This window comes from Cherax quadricarinatus, chromosome 44 (assembly GCF_038502225.1).
Source record: "Cherax quadricarinatus isolate ZL_2023a chromosome 44, ASM3850222v1, whole genome shotgun sequence".
NCBI lineage: Eukaryota > Metazoa > Arthropoda > Malacostraca > Decapoda > Parastacidae > Cherax > Cherax quadricarinatus.
Genome location: NC_091335.1, coordinates 1,023,453 through 1,046,557, shown reverse-complemented (window position 1 = coordinate 1,046,557; position 23,105 = coordinate 1,023,453). Strand labels below are relative to the sequence as shown.

At 39.6% G+C, this 23,105-nt stretch overlaps 1 protein-coding gene across 21 annotated transcripts in view; it reads left to right on the top strand.

Moving 5' to 3' along the window:
- Positions 1–23,105, top strand: part of RhoGAPp190 (Rho GTPase-activating protein 190) — a 317,483-nt gene that overhangs the window by 235,012 nt on the left and 59,366 nt on the right. For 15 of the 21 annotated variants that reach the window (XM_070093920.1, XM_070093902.1, XM_070093906.1 and 12 more), the window contains 2 exons: positions 5,399–5,443; positions 21,742–21,909. The exons of 2 other annotated variants lie outside the window; for them this stretch is intronic. In XM_070093920.1, coding sequence (XP_069950021.1) covers positions 5,399–5,443; positions 21,742–21,909 — 213 coding nt within the window. The remainder of the gene's footprint in view (positions 1–5,398; positions 5,444–21,741; positions 21,910–23,105) is intronic. 4 more of the 21 variants (XM_070093921.1, XM_070093904.1, XM_070093919.1 and 1 more) reach the window with 2 other exon arrangements.

The following is a 23,105-nucleotide window of genomic DNA, read 5'->3' as shown; positions in this document are numbered from 1 at the left end:
GCACTACGGGACATGAAGCCTCCCACTATCGTCCCATAGCTCTTACCAGTGCAGTTTGCAAAATGATAGAACGCCTAGTAAATAGACGTTTAGGGTGGTATTTAGAGACACACAACAGTCTCTCCACTCGTCAATATGGCTTTCGTAAGGGACGCTCTACCATAGACCCCTTACTACGCTTGGATACATATGTTCATAATGCCTTTGCGAATAACCACTCAGTTACTGCCATATTTTTTGACCTTGAGAAGGCATATGACACAACTTGGAGGTATAATATTTTGGCCCAAGCCCACTCCTTAGGCCTCCGAGGCAATCTACCATCCTTCCTTAAGAACTTTTTTAATGATAGACATGTCCGTGTTCGGGTTAATAATGTGCTCTCCCCGGACTTTATCCAAGCTGAAGGTGTCCCCCAGGGATGTGTTCTGAGCACAACACTTTTTCTCCTTGCTATTAATGATTTGGCCTCTAGTCTTCCATCAAATATTTGGTCATCACTCTATGTTGATGACTTCGCTATTGCCTGTGAAGGCGCTGACTGTCACCTCATTACAGTTTCTCTCCAGCATGCGGTCGACCGTGTTTCCAATTGGGCCACCACACATGGGTTTAAATTTTCCAGCACTAAAACCCACCAAATTACTTTCACTAGACGCTCTGTCATCTCCGATCATCCTTTGTACCTCTATGGCTCCCGTATCCCTGAATGTGATACAGTCAAGTTTCTGGGCTTCCTCTTTGACCATAGGTTATCCTGGACACCTCACATTACCTCTCTGAAGGCAACTTGTCACAGCCGGCTGAACCTTCTTAAAACCCTTGCTCATCTTTCATGGGGAGCTGATCGTCGAACCCTCCTTCGCCTACATTCCACCCTCATTTTATCGAAACTTGATTATGGTGACCAGATCTATTCAGCGGCATCTCCTGCTACTCTCTCTAGCCTTAACCCTAATTCTCACCAAGGATTACGTTTATGCCTTGGTGCTTTTCGCTCTTCCCCTGTTGAGAGCCTCTATGCAGAAGCGAATGTTCAATCCTTATCCGATCGCCATGATGCCCATTGCCTTCGCTACTATGTACGCTCTCATGATCTCCGCAATCCTTCCATTTATAGAATGGTCACTGATATTAGTAGACATTCGTTATTTGTTCACCTCCCCTGTTTACTCTGTCCCTTCTCTCTTCGCCTTCATTCGCTCTTGTCTTCTCTTCAATTACCACCTTTCTATGTTCATGTAGCATCTCACTTTTCCCTACCCCCCTGGGAAGTTCCAGCTGTTCGAGTCTGTTTTTTCTCTCTCCCTTGCTCGAAAGCCCAACTGTCTATGGTCGCTTCCTGCTCTCTTTTTCTTGACCACTTCCTCTCTCATTCTCATGCCATTGCTGTGTACACAGATGGCTGTAAGTCTTCTAACGGCGTAGGATTCGCAGCAGTGTTTCCGGACAGCGTCGTACGAGGGCATTTACTATCTTCGGCTAGTATTTTTACTGCTGAATTGTATGCCATCCTTGCAGCACTTACCCGTATTGCATCTATGCCTGTGTCATCATTTGTGGTTGTCTCAGACAGAAATTTGATACACCTCACCCCTTAGTCCTCCGTATCCAACTTTGGCTACGCCGCATCTTTACCAAGCATAAAGATATTATGTTTTGTTGGGTCCCTGGTCATGTTGACGTACAGGGCAATGAACAGGCAGACACTGCTGCGCGGTCAGCAGTACATGACCTACCAGTTTCATATAGAGGTATTCCATTTACGGACTATTTTGCTGCAATATCTTCCCACCTTCACACCCGTTGGCAACAACGTTGGTCTACTATGCTTGGTAACAAACTTCAATCTATTAAACCGAGTATAGGTTACTGGCCGTCTTCTTATCACCAGTGTCGAGGTTGGGAGACTACTCTCTCCCGTCTTCGCATTGGCCATACTCGTCTTACTCATGGATATCTCATGGAGAGGTGCCCTGCTCCTCTCTGTGAGAATTGCCAGGCTCCATTATCAGTCAGCCACATTCTGTTGGACTGCCCACTTTATCAACGAGCACGCAGAATTTACCTCCATCGTCATCTTCGCTCCGCTGCTCTCTCTTTACCTTCCCTTCTCGCTGATGAACCCACCTTTCATCCGGACTCTCTCATTGACTTTTTGACAACAACTGACTGACTTCACAAATTCTGATACCTTCAGCCCTTTCTACCTCAATCTCTTGCTACCCTCTAACCCCGTACTATCCCCTGCCCCGCTGTTTTCTGTAAGCTACTGCTCATCGCTCCTCCCTTCTGCTGCCCAATACCCTCGCTTCCTTCCCTACCCTGCAGCGCTGTATAGCCCTTGTGGCTTAGCCCTTCTTTTTGATTATAATAATAATAATCAGGGATTTTCAGAGTAATACGCCAGTAAAGGCTTCACTTTGAAATCCCCAATAGCGTTACAACAGAACAAAGGAGTTAGCCTATCCTTCATAGGCTTGTGTCCTGGCAGTGCCTTTTTGTCCTGCATGATGTAGGTCTTTTTTGGCATTTTCTTCCAAAAAAGGCCTGTTGTTTCACAATTGAAGACTTGTTGGGGGAGGAATCCTTCAGCCTCTACATATTCCCTGAATTTATCAATGAATTCTTCGGCCCCATGTTTGTCCGAACTTGCAGCCTTGCCATGCCTTACCACACTGTGTATGCCAGTTCGCTTCTTGAATTTGTCGAAACAGACTCTACTGGCCCTAATTTCACTAACAGCAACACTCATTCCAGGCATTTTCTTTGCGAGATCCGCATGCAACAGCCTTGCCTTTTCGCAAATTATCACCTCCAAAACACTATCTCACACTAACTGTTTTTCGTTGATCCACACCAACAACAACTTATCAACATCTTCATTTGTTTGAGATCTGTTTCATTAGCACATTTACCCCTTTCGCAACATCAGCTTCCTTTATTTCTATTTTCTTCGCAAGGATGGAACTGATTGTTGATATGGACTTCTCGTACATCCTGGTGAGATCGGCCATGCATACGCCACTTTCGTACTTTGCTACAAGTTCTTTCTTGAATTCTATTGTGCTTCTCGCCTCCTTTATCAACGGGCTGGCACTTGGAACTTTCTTTGGCACCATGGTGGCTTATTTAGCAGTCGCACTCAATAAACAAGCACAAAAATTGCGAAATGTTTCAGATGAATGATCACTCAACCAGTGACACAGCCAGACTGATGGTGTCCCAGGCGGGTGGATGCGTATGATATGTACGATTTCCGGATTGAGGTACAAAATCCAGCCCAAAATTTCACCCAGAAAAAGAGTTCTAAATCCAAATTGTAAGATATGCAGACCATACGAAAACTGGAGTTCCTCTGTGTGTGTGTACTCACCTAGTTGAGGTTGCGGGGGTCGAGTCCGAGCTCCTGGCCCCGCCTCTTCACTGTGTGTGTGTGTGTGTGTGTGTGTGTGTGTGTGTGTGTGTGTGTGTGTCTGTCTGTCTGTCTGTCTGTGTGTGAGAGTGTGTGTGTGCATGCGTGCATGTGTGTGTGTGCGTGCGTGTGTGCGTGCGTGCGTGTGTGTGTGTGTGTGTGTGTGTGTGTGTGTGTGTGTGTGTGTGTGTGTGTGTGTGTGTGCATGTGTGTGTGAGAGAGAGTGAGTGAGTGAGTGTGTGTGTGTGTGTGTGTGTGTGTGTGTGTGTGTGTGTGTGTGTGTGTGTGTGTGTGTGTGTGTGTCTGTCTGTCTGAGAGAGAGAGTGTGTGTGTGCATGCGTGCATGTGTGTGTGTGCGTGCGTGTGTGTGTGCGTGCGTGTGTGTGTGTGTGTGTGTGTGTGTGTGTGCGTGTGTGTGTGTGTGTGTGTGTGTGTGTGTGTGTGTGTGTGTGAGAGAGAGAGAGAGAGAGAGTGAGTGAGTGAGTGAATGAGTGAAGGAAGTCGTAGTGTGGAAATTAGGAGAATATGTGGAGTTACAAAAAGTATTATTCTGAGGGGTTATTGAGGTGGTTTGGTCATTTAGAGAGGTTGGAGCAAAATAGAATGACTTATACCTTACCGTACCTTTCCTTTACCTTTGGAGGGTATATAAATCTGTAGTGGAGGGGAAGAGGGATAGGGGTCATCCTAGGAAAGGATGCAGGGAGGGGGTAAAAGAGGTTTTGTGTGCAAGGAGCTTGGACATGCAGCAGGCATATGTAAGCATCTTAGATAGGAGTGATTGGAGACGAATGGTTTTTGGGACCTAACAAGCTGTTGGAGTGTGAGCAGATTAATATTTTGTGAAGGGATTCGGGGAAACCGGTTAGCCAGACTCGAGTCCTGGAGGTGGGAAGTACAATTCCTGCACCTTAAAGGAGGAGTTTGGCATATTGATTGTATGGAGTGACATCTAAATTGCCATATCTGGACACCTCTGCAAAGACAGTGATTTGTGTGAATGATGGTGAAAGTGTTTCTTTTTTTGGTCACCCTGCTTTGGTGGGAGACAGTCGGTGTGTTGAAAGATGAAAGAATATGAAGGAAGAATGGGCAAGTGAGTTTACTGCAAATGGTAAAATAGCATGAAAGTAAGTGGAAGATTCAGATTCAGAATTGTCAAAATCTTGACAATATATATTTTTACTGTTAATTTGAGTGGTCCAGTAATGACACCAGTACCAGAAGATTCAGGTGCTCAGAAATCATTTGATTATTTAGTATAATACCATATAGCCTTTTCAGAAATACAGTGGACCCCCGTTTAACGATATTTTTTCATTCCAGAAGTATGTTCAGGTGCCAGTACTGACCGAATTTGTTCCCATAAGGAATATTGTGAAGTAGATTAGTCCATTTCATACCCCCAAACATACACGTACAAACGCACTTACATAAATACACTTACATAATTGGTCGCATTGGGAGGTGATCGTTAAGCGGGGGTCCACTGTATAATAATGTCGAAATACAGTAACAAAAAAGTTTGATTAAGATCTTAGTTTTTTGTCTAAGTAAATAAATTAAGAATTTTTTTTTAATTTTGACACCTTCAGCCATACTTTATTCACATTAGGGGAGAGTTTGTTGTATGGTTTATTATGACATATTGGGATAAGTGGCAAATAATAATGCTTAACTCTCAAGACTGAGTGCTCAAGAGAATGTCACTGAGTGCAAGTGGGGAAATCTAGCTTGCAATTTCCTTTGTTTGGGATGTCAGATTGATTGGTGGAGTTGTAAATCACATGTTGTAGACTGTTAGAGGTGCTTTTGTTGTAAATGTTTTTCTTTTATTCTTTTGCAGTAAAACTAGGGGACAAATTTAATTATATTTAGTTATTTGTTTATATTGTATGTTGAGTTATGTATCTTTAGTTTCAATATCGCTATTAAAACAGATAAGGGGTGGAAATTTGATGCGTGACCATTCCTAACTTGCAGACGTTGCAGACGCTGAGCGATGTGGTGTATCAGGTCACAACCAAGGTGTGTGTAAGCCTTGGGCTACCACTAACTCTCACTTCCTTACTTGGTTTTCTACTCTTGTTTGATGACTCAGCTCTCCCTTTTGTTTATGCATGGCTGCATTTTTATTGGGTCATATCCCTGCCTGCTTAAGCATTTTGCCCAATCAGAATGCAGTGTGTATAAGCAAATTGGCTTGACACCTACCATAAAAGCTTGGATTATCCAAGTCTCTATGTAAACCTTCATATGTTCAAACACCAGTTTCCTGTAATACTAGATATCTTGGACTCTTGTTTGGCACTTTGTGAATAAATTTTTCTTACTGAAATAAGAACACTTTGTTCACAAACCTTTGAAATAAGTTAATGGATGGTAAACAGGAAGTTGTGGATGTATAGTATTGTAGGTGAGTGTTGAGGATATTAAGGTAGTGTGTAGCACAAGCCTGGTTGGCTGGGGACTGAGGCTGTCCCTTTCCTCTCCTGCAAGGTGTGCACGACTACTAACAACATCCTGGTGTACACTAACAGACTTTTCTCTTCTTTAGGGTAGTGGGTTTGCTTGACTCACAAAAATAGTCACTACAGTGTATAGTTCTTACTGCATGTTTTTCATTGGCATGCCTTCTTTAATAACTCTATGGGGGATGAGATGTCCTGAACGTCTGTTGGTGTTACCAGTGCAGAGAGAAGTCTGCTATAAAGTCATGCCCAGATATTTAGGATTTTTGTGTTTGAGAAGTGATGTAGCTAATTTATTTTATGCTGATCAACTTTAGTTTTGAATCTGTGGTAACATCTTTATAATTGATGTGAAGAGAGAAATAGTCTTCATAGAAATTCCAATCGTGAATTGAAGTTTGCAGCAGTGTTTTAGTCTTGAACAGTAGCACTGCTTCTTGGAATTGACATATTCAGTATTTGTATGTTGTTCAGTATCCTAACAGATGACGACTTAGTGGCAAATATGAGTATGAAAGCTTACCAATAGGTTTTTATTTATAATTACAATTAAGTAGTACTGAAAATCCAAAGTTGTTATGATTAGGAGTTCTTTTATGTTGGTTTTTCCTGTTAAAGTGAAAAGCAGTGGCTGAGCTGCTTAGCTTCATTTATACATCTAACTTTTTCATTTATGACTTCTGTATATACAAATTATAAAAATATTTTAACCAGAAATTGTTCTACACTTTTATATCTCTTCAATATCTGTGAGAGATTGATTCTGTGAGAAGCTTGAAGAAAGTCAATATATGCTTGTGAATGGTCAGTACACGGAGGCTTGTAACATGCTTGTGAATAGTCGGTACTTGCTTCTGGAAGGTCGTTACATGCCTTTGAAGAGTTAGTGTTAGTACATGTTTCTGGAAAGTCAATACATGCTTGTGAAGGGTCATTTAATGCTTGTGGAACTTACATTTCATTTTGAAAAGGGAAGTTTTCTTGACCCCTTTAGCCTCTGTACCCAGACAAGTATAAATGGCTATTATATTACAGGTGGTGGGGTTCAGGATCACAAAACCTTGTTATCACAGATCTATGCTTTTCTTACTTGCATTATGTATTTATAGTTAAAAAAGCAGAACTGCTCATGGTGTCCTGTCTTCACTATTTAATTTTCCATATAATATTTTATAGTTTATTACTTCTAGTATTTGATACATCCTTTTGAATTCCTGTCACGCAATTAAAGTACTTTCAGTTTTTAGTTTTCCTTCATAACTCTTGTATTTTAGCCATGTGAGCCATATTGTTGACAACATTTTTCTATTGTACCATTTTTGTATTTTTAGGTGTGACCACCCCCACTACTGCTGCTTATTTCAGTCGTGCACAAATGTATGTTGCATATAGCTCTTTTTAGAATTTTCCCATCTATTGATGGCTATGTATTTGGAAGTTTCTCACTGTAGCAGATGAGTTTCTTATGATTGCATTTATGGGATTTTCCAAAAACACTCATAGATCACACTGTCTGGCTCTTTCAATATTTTGTTATGCAAATTATATTCTTCATGTGGCATGTTATCACTTTTTTTTTTTCCATTTCCATTACATAGCACTTACCTACTTGCAGTTCATCATCTGTCTAAAGTATCACTCCATTAGCTTAGTTTATGAATGACTTTTTATAGGGAATTAGACATGTTTATTATTTTGCATAGATTTGTTGCATTGTCAAGGACAAGCATATATCTTTATGGCACCTTGCTGGTGGCTTCCCCATTATGACACTTGTTTTCTTTTTATGGCACTTCATTTTCATTCTGTATAGAAAAATCTCTGTTGTAGTTTACAATTTATTCTTCAGTGTGATTCTCCTAAATGTACTGTATTTTCTGGCATATAAGATGTGTATCGTCCTCCCCCCTTTCCCCAAAATGTCAGAAAATCAGCATGCCCCTTGTATGAGGAAGAAAGGTAGACTTGGGTTACTGGCAAGTGGTAGCTTCACTGCTGCAATACTGGTAAACTAAACTACAAACACCCCATCCCCTATAAAACTGTTTCCCAGGTTACTTAGAGTGATTAATAACTATTATAAATTATAATTTACATATTACTGACTGGTTAGCTGGGCTTGAGTCCTGGTGGTAGGAAGTACAGTGCCTGCACTGTAAGAGAGGGGTTTGGGATATTTGTTGTCTAAAGTGACATCTAAACTGTCGTATTGTGCACCTCTGGCAAGTCAGTGATAATGTGAATGATGGTGAAAGTGTTTCTTTTTCGGGCCACCCAACCTAGGTGGAAGATGGCCAGTGTGTGTAAAAAAAAAATTACTGGTACGTAATAAGCAAACTGGCTTTAGCAGTTACAACCAGTTTTTAAGTGGTGGTCTGTAAACAACATATATCCATGTTTGTTTTGGTTGTTGGTAGCAGTCTAGCATATGACAGACTGTGTAAGGTACCTTCTCTTTCACTACGCTTTGTGCATAACAACCACCCACTAGCTCACTAATTTAGAAGCAAAGACTGCATTTTTTTTAATTTTCCTCAGAATATTCTTACCAATGTTGAGGTGCACTTTAGGTGCCAGAAAATGCATTAATGTTCATAATAATCATGGGAACTCTGTTGAAATTGTATTATATGTAAATTAATAAAATCTGCCCCTGTGAGATATGGAGACTGCCTGCATAATCTTGTTTGTTACCAGAATAATTTCTGTGACTATCATAGTAACTAATTGATTTGATAAATGGAATTTTCCTGACAGGAAAGCAAATTGTGGGATAGTTAAAGTGAAATACTGGGCTTATGTGCGCTTGCGTTCCTTTAATTCCATATTCACTTTTGGTTCTTAAGATGATCTGTAGATTTTTATTTCTTTTTTTAAAAAATCCATGTTTATAATATAGTATTGTACTGTATTTTCTTTTATTTTGAGAGTCTTAAATCAAAAATCAATTATCCAGCTCCACACACACATATGCACATGTCCAGTCCAGTCATCAACACCATCAACTGCTTGGCAACTTCCAAGTTGCTGTGAGTAAGGGAAGTTGTTGCATGCCACACTGTTTGCAGCCAAGGGTGCTTGTGGAGTCTCAGTCATCCATGCTGCTCTTTACTCACATGCTCTCTCATCCAAGATGAACATCAAAATGGTATACAATACCGACAGGTTGGTAGGTAAGACACATAGGCAACAGTTAGGCAACTTTATTCCGAAACGTTTCGCCTACACAGTAGGCTTCTTCTGTCGAATACAGAAAGTAGGCAGGAACAGTAGAGATGTGAAGACGATGTAATCAGTCCATCACCCTTGAAGTCGTAGAATTTGAGGTTGTCAGTCCCTCAGCCTGGAGAAGTTCAGTTCCATAGTCAGGAACTATCTGAAGATCAAGCGACAGTGCGGAGACTTAAATACTGTCGGAAGGAGAGGTGCATAGTAGTAGTAGTAGTGAGAATGTAGCCACTGAGAGGTCATGTCCCTCTCAGATCCAACAATTCTCACTTGAAAAGGTTGTCCAAGGTGTTTTCTGTACCAAGATGCCATGTGTTGCAGTGTCTGACAAGATGAACATCAAAATGGTGTCGCTTGATCTTCAGATAGTTCCTGACTATGGAACTGAACCTCTCCAGGCTGAGGGACTGACAACCTCAAATTCTACGACTTCAAGGGTGATGGACTGATTACATCGTCTTCACATCTCTACTGTTCCTGCCTACTTTCTGTATTCGACTGAAGAGGCCTACTGTGTAGGCGAAACGTTTCGGAATAAAGTTGCCTAACTGTTGCCTATGTGTCTTACCTACCAACCTCTCTCATCCAAATTGTTTACATAAGTGTTGCTTAAACCTGTGAGTTCCTGTATTTCATTTTTGCATGGATTTTTTAATTAATTTGATATATTAATGTCTTCACAGAATAAATCAGCACATGTAGTTAGTATTAGTGACATTGGTATGAGTGCTAAATATGTGAAGGGCAAGAAAGAGGCTGCCACATTAAGAAGTGCTGATCTTGATAACATTAGTGAATTAAATGAACCTTAATCTTGCATTTTCTCAAAAGTCGGTAGTGTAGATCATGGTGCATGTTGGTAATGCAGTCTTTGACATTTACATTATTACATTAATGAGCACCATTATTTGAGATTGTCATTTTGAAGGTAAACATGTTTGCAGGGTATCTAAGGTAAACCTAAATTTAACGGACTAATAACTAAGGGGAAAGAGGGTGGTCTGTAATTGCAATTGTGGTGGTGGATAGAGGTGAGATTGATTTGCTGTGTTCATTACTGTAACAGACAGTTCAGTAACTAGCAGATTAGATCTCAATCAGTTGGCCAAGCAAATTGTGTCACATATTTCCAGAGCCCATTAAAATGAGGGTTCACTGTACTGTGTAAACTGTACTTCTCCAGTTGTTCTCTTACTGTCATAGTCATGAAGTTATTGGTAAGAAATGGAGCAAATATATATTATTCATTATATTTTTTTATTGTGTATCCTCACCCATGTAAAGGAACACTTTGGTTTTAACAAAGAATCATGCAAGTACATATCTATATCGTGTACTCCAGGGTGGTGGTTATGCAAATTTATTAATGTATGTTTTTGTTTTTATAATGAACCATATTTGTGGGCTGTAAGGTACACTTTTACCATTTTTTTTAAGAGCTTTAGGTGTTAACTTAATGATTAAAGAATGCATTTATAGTTTTCATTGAACATATGATGAGAGACCTAGGTAAGTCTTCATCTTTTAACATGACATGCACTTTTGTTCAAGTGTGCTATTAGCTTTTTTTCTTATGAGACAAATACATTAATGTGGAAGAAGTTAACTTCTCTGTGAATGTGATTACTGTAGAAGCACATTATATGGGTAGCTCATGAGAAAATGACTCTGTTAGCTGATGAAAACAATCAGCAGTGACAGGGAAGAAGAGCCTGTTGAATGGATTGATTAAAAATTAAATTATGACAGGATATTAGTGTTGTTCTATTACACATTATGTGAATAGTTATAACTTGGCTAGGGGTTACATATGCATAGCTTTTTAGATAAAAATGATATAATTTTTAAAATGGTTTATATCACATTTTCAGTGAGTTAAAAACACTGAAGAAGTTTGTGAGGTAACTGCTGCACATTCTTACAGAAACAGTATAGTACCATGTAGTCAGTCAGACATGTCTGCTGCACCGAGATCTACATATTTGAGTGTGTAAGCCTGTCATTGTAAATTTTGTCTTTATGGGTGGGCACAAGGAAAATGTTCATTAAGCTTGGAATGTACAAAAGAAATACATATATGAGAGAGGCAGCCAAGAGTTTTTTTTTTATACGCTGTACCAATAGGATTTACTTTTTTTTTTTTTTTACCGCATTGTAAGATCAGGATGACTAAATGGTGGTATAATTAGGTTTGAAGAATTGTGGTATAATGGAAGTGAAAGAGCTTAGAAATGTATGTTGATGCTGCATTATGTTGTGTATACCCCATGAATGTTATGGTAGGGGCATTTATTTCATGGTTTATAAGGAAGTTGCTTCAATTTTTTTTTTTTTTTTCCATGAGAGTGAGATTGTACAGGGAGGAGAGGCTGACTTTATTATTGATGCTTAAGCAGAGAATAAATACAAGACTTAAGAGGTCTCCATACACAGACATCTAATTCCTATTTTTATTCAAGCATGGCCAGAGGCTTTGTCTGTACATATACTCTCGGTGATACATAATATTGCTTGAATCAGATAATGGCTTTATCATTTACGTTTTATGCTGTTATGTCCATTTTTAACAATTATTTGATGCCATTACACTTCCTTTCTGTCTGCAATTCTTCATAGCCCTTATAATTAGCATTTTAGCATTGTTAGAATTCACTCTTGCTTTTGGCTTTTATTTTTGGTATGCTTTTAATTTTTTATTTTCATATACTGATTGGTCTGTTTCTTGATACTTTCAAAATGATTTGGAATTTTCTTAACTGTTTTCATGTTAATTTTCATTAATTATTTTAATTTATGAAATGAACACAGTTTCTCATATCGTATACCCTTTTATCTTGCTTTATTTGATGTGAAATATTTCATGCAGTAACCAGCATGTAAACTCTTCCAAACTTAGACATTCTAACTACAGAAATTTCTTCCTTATATTGTTCAGAGGTACTTCATGCAGTATTCTGTCTAAACATAACCCAGTACAAGTATTTCATCTTTGATGTCTACATATGCATAATAATTACATTATACATGTCTAAACATTTACATTATCATCATATAAGTTTTTATTTTTTTTTTTTGAGGAGATTATTAAGTATGTGTTAACCTCCTTTGGGGTTTTATATTCTGGCAGTGTTTCTGTTGTACATATATTTATTTCAGTTTGATGTACAGGTGTAGAAAAATTCATGTTAAATTTGATTATTAACAGTGATTGTTACTGTAGAGTTTCTTTTCCTTGACTACACCATATTTGGTATTGATTATCTTCAAGCCAATACATGTATTTATTCAACTACCATTTCCACGGTGAGAGACGACCGATGTGTCGAGGAAAATATATGTTTTTTTTTTTATCGGTAGGAAGTATGAGCTGAGGCCAGGTTGTTAGTGTAGAAAAATCTTCAAATTGGTCACATATATATCACAGACCTCTCATTTACTTCTGACTGCTACACTGGCTCTCTCAACTGCTTTCTCCTTTATCCACTTACTTGTTTCCTTATTCATATATTGTTGCTGATGTTTATCCATCCTGGGTTATTCTCTCAAAATTGTTATTTCCTTGGTGTTGAAGGTCATTCCACTTGTTAAAATTTGTCAAGATCATCTTTCCATTCACTCTCAATCTAAAACTTGCCGAGTCTAATATCAGTTAATTTTTATATATACAATATCCCAATATATGCCAATATCCCAAACCCCTCCTTTAAAGTGCAGGCATTGTACTTCCCATTTCCAGGACTCAAGTCCAGCTATATAAAAATAACCGGTTTCCCTGATCCCTTCACTAAATATTACCCTGCTCACACTCCAACAGCTCGTTAGGTCCCAAATATCATTTGTCTCCATTCATTCCTATCTAACACGCTCACGCAAGCTTGCTGGAAGTCCAAGCCCCTCGCCCACAAAACCTCCTTTACCCCCTTCCTTTACCCTCCTTTACCCCCTTCCACTAAACTTGTATCTGAGCACCTTTGCAAAGACAGTGATTATGTGTGAATGATGGTGAAAGTGTTTTTTTTTGGGTCACCCTGCCTCGGTGGGAGATGGTCAGTGTGTTGGAAAAAAAAATACATGATACACTGTACAGTATAATCTTCAAATTTATTTGTTTTATTACTTCATATTTTCAGCATCATTCATCTGCATATTTTTGGATCAACAAAAATAATGTACTCTGTCTTGATTTCTTTTATTTGTTATTTCTTGCAAATGCGTGCTCACACATGCACACGAGCCAGGAGGTGTGACTTGACGCTGCAATCACAAATGGGTAAATAAGTACACACACATGCAGTGGTGGCTCGTCCATAGGAGCTGCAGAGCTGCAGTCCTCCCAGATGCTCACTGCCAGACGTATGACTTCATCAACCTTACGCTAAAATAATTTGCAACTGACAAATATATTACAGGAAAAATCTGTTGTACATTGTTTTCAATGTATTTATAAACAAATATTTTATTTTGTTGAAACGAGATAAAAACTGATTAAAAATAGAAGTTTGATGCAGTACGATTGTATAGGTATTACTGGCATTTCAAGCCACTGCTGCACACATGCATGGATTCTTCTCTTTGTCTCCATCTCTGTCTCTCTCCCTATATATCTACCCCACATCCCCCCCCCTCTTCCTCACAACAGTTTCTACCTCTTCTTTTGTTGTATGTATTGTGTCCAGTATTCGATTGTGCACCCCACTACTTCGGTTTAATGGTCATCTTCTTACTTCCTCTGAAAATATCTCGCTAAATTTCTTGCTGAGGAACTCTCAGACTTCCTGGTCATTCCTTGTGAGCTCTCCTTTCTTCTGCAGCCTGATTACCTGGCCCTTTACTATTATCTTCCAAATCCTTCTGATTTGGCTTTTGATGCCATGTCATTCTCAAATTGTCATTGAGCCTTTCTTTTTACCCATCCATGATTGTGTATTAACCCTTAAACTGTCCAAACGTAGATCTACATTTACATGCATAGCGCTTCAACCTTAATTTTCTCCATTTGAAAGAATGTAAAAAAAAAAAAAAAAAAACGTAGATCTACATTTGGAGCACTACGTGAGCAAACATAGATCTACATTTGGACGGTTTAAGTGTTAAGTATCTGCGGAAGAAGTTGATTTGTGGAGGGAAAAAAATGTGTAGAGGTAGCAACACTTTTATATGGGATTTGAATGCCGCAGTAAGGAACGGGTTAGAAGCACTGGAGATGTCATGTTGGAGAGCAGTGTGTTGTAAATATCATACAGGGAATTCGGATTGTAGAAATTAAGAGGCAGCGTGGAGTGACTGAGGTATAATTCACAGAGCTAAGGAGGGGTGGTTTAAGTGGTTTTGGCATGTAGAAAAGATAGAGATTGATAGGTTGACAAAGAGGGTGTATGGATCTGAGATAGAAGGGGATGGGGTCATCCCAAGAGGCTTTGAGATTTAGGGACTTGAGCATCCAGTAGGCTCGTGTGAGCGTTAGATAGGAGTGAATGAAGACAAATGGTTCTTAATGAACGTGTTGTTGGAGTATGAGCAAGGCAACTTTTATGAAGTTAGTCAGGGCAACCAGTTAGCCAGACTCGAGTCCTGAGGGTAGGAAGGGCACTGCCTGCACTTTGAAGAAGGGGAAGTTACAATCAGAGGATAATCTGTGATGACATCACACTTCTGGAAGGACAGCAGTTGAATGAATGTATGTGAATGTGTTTTCTTCTTTAGAGTCACTTTTCCATATATTTTGTATAGTGTGTTTCTTGAGTTATTCATTCTTTCCATATTTAATCCAAGTACTTAAGTACTTGGAACTGGTCACTACTGAACATCATGTTCTCCACTGTCCACTGGAAGACTTTGCTTATATCTTCCTGCAGTTTTTTGTGTCATTTACTGAAGTTATTGTCATGCTTATTTGGGATCTGCAGATGATGATACATAATTGTGGCAAGTGTTTTTATGTCTGTTGTGAGGACAAGTAAAAATAAAGGTACAAGAACCATTTCTTGGGGTACTCAGTTTTATACTTTGCTAATGATGGATTTTGTTCTGCTAATTACTACCCTTTGTGTTCTGTTTGTCAGATAACTGAAAATTCATTTGCCTACTTTCCCTGTTATACCTATCACCTTCAGTTTATGTGCAATCACTCCGTGATCACATTTGTCAAATGCCTTCGTGAAATCCTTGTAGACCACATCTGAGTTTTGGTTTTCTTCCTTTGCCTCCATAATTCTGTCATAGTGATTTAGTAGCTGTTACAAGCATTATTTTCCTGCTCTAAATCCATGTTTGTTTGGGTTTTGTAGGTTATGTTGTTCCATAAAGTTTGTGATGTGATTTCTCATCACCTTTTCAAAGAGTTTTGTGATGGGTGACATTAGGGCTCATGTATTTTTGGACTAATACCTTATTGTCTCCTTTATTCAAAGGAAATGCTTATGTCCACACTCTTTAAGGTGGCTGGGATTTCACTTATGTCTAAACTCTTCCTCCAAAGAATAGTGAGTGCTAGTGGTATTTTGCACTGCTTTATAAATAAGGAATTCCATGAATTAAGGTATTGCATGAGTATGTGTGTGTATACATTAGTTTTTATACTACAACTACTACTACCACTACCAGCCTTACCCCTGCCACTACTATTTATACTACTACTGCCACCATTACTAATCTTTCCTCCTCCCTTATACCTTGCCAACTGGCCTGTTTATACTGGCTCCATCTCTTGTCTGTTAGTGTGCCTTTGTAAATGGTCCAAGTCAGTCCGAAACATTGTTGTAAGCTCCTCTTATAACGAAACGGTTTGGAGTTTGGCAGCATGTTTGTGATAATTGACATGTCACTAATGTTGTGGTTGCTTGGTCATTACTACATATTCAATTTTTAGAGGCTTTATATGATTTATGCTTATATTCTATAATATGCTGCCTGCATTTTCTGGCATTTGGCATTCTCCTTGGCACCCATTTTTGCTTTCCGTTTCCATGAACAAATCTGCCAGGATTTCCTACTCTACTTTGCAACATTGAAAGCTCCTGTTGATGTGTTGATTGCAACACAAAAGGCCTAGATCTATCATTCAACTCCCCCTGTGGTTATTTTGCATCTTTTATTGCTCGTTCGCAATTATTATTCTTATTTTTCTTTCATATCCATAGGGAAGTGGAATAAGAATCTTTCCTCTGTAACCCATGTGTGTTGTAAAAGTCAACTAAAATGCCAGGAGTAATGGGCTAGTAACCCTTTTTCTCCTTATAGATTACTAAACCTAAAAATAAAACCTTTAAGTTGGGATGTTGACTGTGCACAAATGTAGTGCAGATGATAATAAAGATATGATTGTGGATGTTATGAATTAATGGAGTTAAACTAAGAAAGGAGTAGGAATAATGTTGAACCATCACTTGTGGCAGGAAAGGAGAGAATATGAATGTATAAATTGAAGGATTATATGGAGTAAAATAAGGGTTGGATGTGAAAGTGGACTATAGTAAGTGTTTATGCACCGTGTCAAACCCTGTGTAAAAAATAAGAGAGAGAGATTTTAGGAGATGTTGAGTGAGTGCATGGGGAATTTTTAACCAAGTGAGAGAGTGCTTGTGGTGTGGAACCTAAATACTCAAGTGGGTAAAACTGTTTTGGAGGGAATAGTAGGTAAGTTTGGGGTGCCAGGGGAAAATGAAAATTGGGAGCCTTTAATTGAACTATGTATAAAAAGAGGTTTGGTAATAAGTAATACATATTTTAAGAAAAAGAGGATAAATAAGTATACAAGATATGATATAGCACATAATGAAAGTAGTTTGTTAGATTATGTATTGGTGGATTGAAGGTTGATGGGTAGACTTCAGAATGTGCATGTTTATAGAGGAGCAACAGATACATCAGATCATTATTTAGTTGTAGCTACAGTTAGAGTAAGAGGTAGATGGGGAAAAAGGAAAATGGCAACATCAGGGTGCAAGTTTATAAACTAAAGGAGGAAAGTGGGCTAGTGAGAGTATAGGTAGTGTGGGAGGTTGAAGAGGGGGTGGGATGGTTTTAAAAATGCAGTGTTACAATGTGGGGCAGATGTTTGCAGCAGTAGGAGGGTGAGTGCAAGAGAAAAGAGGAGTGATTGCTAAAGGGTGTGATAAAAGAGAATAGGTCACTTACGAGAGCTTTTTACAAAGCAGAAGTGATGTAAGAAGGGTGGAATATTTGGAGAGTAAAAGAGAAGTGAAGAGTGTGGTGAGGTAGTGAAAAAAGGAGAGCAAATATGAAGCACTGTCAGCAAATTTTGCTGAGAATAAGAAACCATTTTGGAGTGAGATAAATAGGTTAAGAAAGCATAGGGAATATATGGATTTGACAGTTAAAATTAGAATAGTGGAGTTAGTAGATGGGGAGTTGGAGGTATTGGGAAGATGGTGAGAATATTTTGAGGAACTGTTAAATGTTGAAGAAGAGAGGGAGGCAGTAATTTCATGCATTGGCCAGGGAGGTATAATGTCCATTAGGAATGAAGAAGAGCCTGATGTGAGTATGGGGTTGGTGTGTGAGGTATTAGGTAGAATGAAAGGAGGTAAACCAACTGGAACTGATGGGATCATGACAACTGTTAAAAGCAAGAAAGAAGGGAGGACATAGTTTTGGAGTGGTTGGTACTTTTGTTCAATAAAGGTATGAAAGAGGGGAAGGTACCTGATGATTGGCAGAAAGCATGTATAATCCCTTTATATAAAGGAAAGGGGGGACAAAAGAGAGTGTATAAATTATGGGGAAATAACTTTACTGAGTATATCAGGTAAAATATATGGTAGGGTTATTATTGAAGGAATTAGAGGTAAGACAGAGAGCAGGATCACAGATGAACATGGAGGCTTTAGAATGAGTAGGGGATGTGTAGATCAAGTGTTTACATTGAAGCATTTAAGTGAACAATATTTAGATAAAGATAGAAAAATTTTTGTTGCACTTATAGACTTTCATATGATAGTGGATAAGGGAGCAGTGTGGCAGGTTAAGGTGTGTAGGAGAGAGAGGGAGATTACTTTTCAGTAAAAGTAGGCCTTAGAGAGGGATGTGTAATATCACCATGGTTGTTTAACATATTTGTAGATGGGGTTGTAAAAGAAGTAAATGCTAGGATGTTGGGAAGAGGGGTGAAATTAAATTATGGGGAATCAAATACAAAATGGGAGTTGACACAGTTACTTTTTTGCTGATGATACTGTGCTTTTGGGAGATTCTAAAGAGCAGTTGCAAAGGACGAGTTTGGGACAGTGTGTAACGAAAGTTGAAAGCGACCCTGACCAGCCAGGCTGTGGTTTGTACGTCGGGTTGCATGCAGCCAACAGTAACAGCCTGGTTGATCAGGCCCTGATCCACCATGGGGCCTGATCAGACTAAGCCGTAAGGGCACTGACCCTTGAAACCCACTCCAGGTATACTCTAGATAAGAGTAAGGTGATGATGGTGTCAAACAAGTTAGGTAAAGAAGAATTGGAGGGAGGGAGTATGGAAGAAGTGAATGTGTTCAGATATTTGGGAGTAGATTTATCAGCAGATGGGTTTATGAAGGATGAGGTTAATCATAGAGTTGACGAAAAAAAAATGAGTGGTGCATTGTGGTATCTGTGGAGACTTAAAACATTATTCATGGAGGCAAAGAAGGGAATGTACGGGTATAGTAGTACCAACACTCTTATATGGGTGTGAAGCATGGGTTGTAAATGCTGCAGTGAGAAAGAGGCTGGAGGCAATGGAGATGTCGTGTCTAAGGGCAGTGTCTGGTGTAAATGTTACGCAGAGAATTCGTAGTGTGGAAATTAGGAGGAAGTGTGGAGTTACTACAAGTATTGCTCAGAGGGCTGAAGAGGGATTATTGAGGTGGTTTGGTCATTTAGACAGGATGAAGCAAAATAGGTTGACTTGGAGGGTGTATAAATCTGTAGTGGAGGGGAGGAGAGGAAGGGGTTTTCCTAGGAAAGGATGGAGGCAGGGGGTAAAAGAGGTTGTGTGTGCAAGGGGCCTGGACATGCAGCAGGCGTGTGTGAGCATGTTAGATAGGAGTAAATGAAGACGAATGGCTTTTGGGACCTGACAGGCTGTTGGAGTGTGAGCAGGGTAATATTTTGTAAAGGGATTTGGGGAAACTGGTTAGCCAGACTTGAGTTCTGGAGGTGGTAAGTACAATGCCTGCACTTTAAAGGAGGAGTTTGGGATATGTTTGGAGGGACATCTAAACTTGTATCTGAGCGCTTCTGCAAAATCAGTGATTATGTGTAATGATGAAAGTGTGTTTCTTTTTTGGGTCACCCTGCCTCGGTGGGAGACAGCCGTCATGTTAAAAAATATATACACAGAAATCACTCCCTACGAAAGTAAAAGACTGGGTAGGTGATGCAAAATACCCCCAGTTAAAAGTACACTAAGAGAAAACACCATAAGTGTCCGGGGCCCAAGACTGTTCAACAGCCTCCCATCAAGCACTAGGGGAATTACCAATAAACCCCAGGCTGCCTTCAAGAGAGAGCTGGACAGATACCTAAAGTCAGTGCCGGATCAGCCAGGCTGTGGCTGGTACATTGGACTGCGTGCGGCCAGCAGTAACAGCCTGGTTGATCAGGCCCTGATCCACCAGGAGGCCTGGCCATGGACCGGGCTGCGGGGGCGTTGATCCCCGGAATAACCTCCAGGTATACAGCTTCTCCTCACTTAGTGACGTACTCAGACTTACAACAGGCTCTCTGACCAGTATGCATACCTAAATAATGTAGTATATTACAGCTGATTTCCTCTATTCTTTTTATTACAATATGCAGTACATTATTGTATAAACATTTAAAAATATACTAAAAATGTTATAAATGGCGCAAGGGTGACATTAAATTAATATTTTACTTAACCCATTTCGTTATGATTGGCAGTTAGATGTGCTAGTTCCAATCTGCACTCATCTATGTCTTCAGATTCATTTGTTAGTGCTTTTCTGGTGAGAGCTTTTAAACTTATGTTTGAGAGCCTAAAATTGTTCACTTACATTAAGCATTCTCTTTATTTTTAAAGACGGTTGACTTAAAAACACTACCATTATAGTATGCTCCGTGTTTAGCTACGAATTAGTTTACTGACACGGGATAAGGAACGGAACTCTGTTGTTAAGTGAGGAAAGGCTGTATTTAATTTTTTTTAACAAACCAGCCACGACCTTCCAAGGCAGGGTGACCTAAAAAAGAAAAACAAAAGTTTTTTCCTTTTAAATTTAGTAATGTATACAGAAGGGGTTACTAGCCCCTTGCTACCAGCATTTTAGTAGCTTCTTATGACATGCATGGCTTACGGAAGGAGGATTCTTTTCCACTTCCCCATGGAGATAAGAGGAAATAAAGAAGAACAAGAACTGTTAAGAAAATAGAAGAAAACCCAGATGGGTGTGTAAATATGAGTGTGCGTTCATATATAGTGTGACCTAAGATTTTTTTTAACACTCGGCCATCTTCCACTGAGGCAGAATGGCCCAAAAAAGAAAGAAACATTATTATTAATACATCCATGAACAAGTGGTTCTAAGTAAATAGCAATACTGTGACTGGCCAGGAATTGAACCCCTGTTACTTTACCATGCCTCCTGAAAAGCCCGCCAAAATTGAGACACCCTAGACCACTTAGCCCTCAATGTCACAAACATCAGGAGGCCTGTACCACTGTACATGTCACTCTTGATGCAGACATATGTACATGGCTGTGGCAAGCTACTGGTTAAATTTCATTCTCCTTCCATTTGAAATACCAGTCACATGAGCAATATACATATTAATGCATCCATGAACAAGTAGTTCTGAGTAAATATATATCTGTCTCAATGCACCGGCTGTCTCCCACCGAGGCAAGGTGACCTAAAAAAGAAAAACAAAAGTTTTTCTTTTTCCATGTAATTTATACAGGAAAGAGGGTGTTACTAGTAGCCCCTTTCTCCAAGGCAGGCAATCCAACAAAGGAAACTCCTGTTATCAGTCTTTCTCTGGGTTCTTTCCATAAGTTCAAGTATCACATTCCATTAACACACCAGTCCACAACATCCCATCTTGAATTGAGCTCACTAGTTTTCCTGAATCCTCTCATAGGTATTACAATGCTCACACTCCTATTTCACAGGAGATTTCTTAAATGAAGTGTCTCCACTCTGATCTAATATTCTCTTCTGTGGCTACTGGATGCTTAAACCCTTACTTACCTCCCCAAACTTGTGTATTTGTATATTCCTCTTTTAACTTTCTTGGTTTTGTTCCCAGTATGCTTTATAGCAAGGCAATTGCTAAAATAGGCATGCTTTTCGTATGTATGTGTGCACACACATGCGTGCACGTGTGTGGGTGGGTTGGTGGGTGTGTGCATGTATGTGAATTTCTGTATGTAGTCCTATTCTCCCACCTTCCTATGCTTATGTATATATTGCAGTAAGGTGGGGCGGTTTCGTGTTGCTGGCCATCATGGTGTTATCATAACACCACATCCTGATGGTGTTGCCCTTTCCCTCTCTCCTCTTGTATCTGTTTGTCTTGTAGTTTTTCTCATCTGCTGAGACTTTCCCTGCCCTGCCTGTGCTCTCTAGTGCCTGAGTGTTGCTCATCACTAACCCATCAATTCCTCTCCCTCTTTCAGCAACCTGGCAAACTAAACCTTAAGGCCTATAGCAACGTGACTGATGCCATTGGCAAAATAAACCTGAAAGACGCGGGTCTCCTACACTCTAAACTAACCAAAGTGGGTTCCGTGCACGCACCCCTTGCCACCCCAGAGAACATGGACCTTGGCCCAGATTACGCCGCTGTGAGTACGCTCATCGTCCCAATCCCGACTGCTGCCAAAACCCCCACCCATTCCCTAGCCCTCCCTCTCCCCCTCTTCCCTTTTCCTCTCATATCTTGAGGCACTCTTTCTAACTGTACTTTCCTTTGCATTTCTGCTTGTTCCTTTGTACTTCCTCTTCCTCTTCCATAACTCTTTCTTTGTCTTGGGACTTTGTTACTCATTCTTTATGGTCATTAATACTCCAGCTCAAATGGGCTCATTAAAGTCTTCATTTGTTATGACTGATGCACTTTTGTTGCTACTCATTCTTCTTATTTTATCATCATCATCATCATTATCATCACCATCACCGCTGCCACCACCACCATCACCTCTTCCTCCTCCTCCTCTGTTGCAGTACTGAATAATCCACACTGGGTTAGAGGTGTTTGAAAAAACAGTAATTATTATTCTCTTCTAACTTCTTTCCTTCCTCCTCTGCCTCCTCTTATCCTTTGATTTTTTTACCTCATAATCTCTTACCATACATATATACGTACATGTGTACATACATACATAAAGTATGTTAAATGTATATATAGTATATGTATTAACACACTGGCTGTTTCCCACTGAATCAGGGTGATGCTAAAAGAAAAAGAACATTTTCACCATCACTCCATCATTGTCCTGCCAGAGGAGTGCCGATACTACAGTTCAAAAATTGCAGATGTCCCCACCCCTCCTTCAGAGTGAAGGCACTGTACTTCCCACTTCCAGGACTCAAGTCTGGCTAAATGGTTTCCTTAAATCCCTTCACAAAATGCTATGAACCATGCACAAAGTATTTCTCCTTTTCCTCCTCCCTCCTCCATCTTCATCAACTTTTTCTCCTCAGTTTCCTTCTTCTTCCCTTATAGTTTGATATCTTTCCTATATCCATCTCTTCCATATTATAATTTGCTTCCACCTCATTCCTCCTCCCCTTCTCTTTTTCTCTTCTCTTTGGTTTTTCTGTCACCTCCTACATATCATTCCCTTCATTAATTTCTCCTCATCTCTTATCCTCATTGTCCTCCTTCCTCTTCTCTATCATCCTGCCTCCTAATCATCCACATCATTGCCCCTCTTCTTCTTCTCTACCTTATTCTCTTCTTTCTCCTTATCCTCTTCTATTTGAAACAAGTACAAAATCAGCAGTCTTTTGATGGTTGAGTGGACCTGCAAGTTTGCAA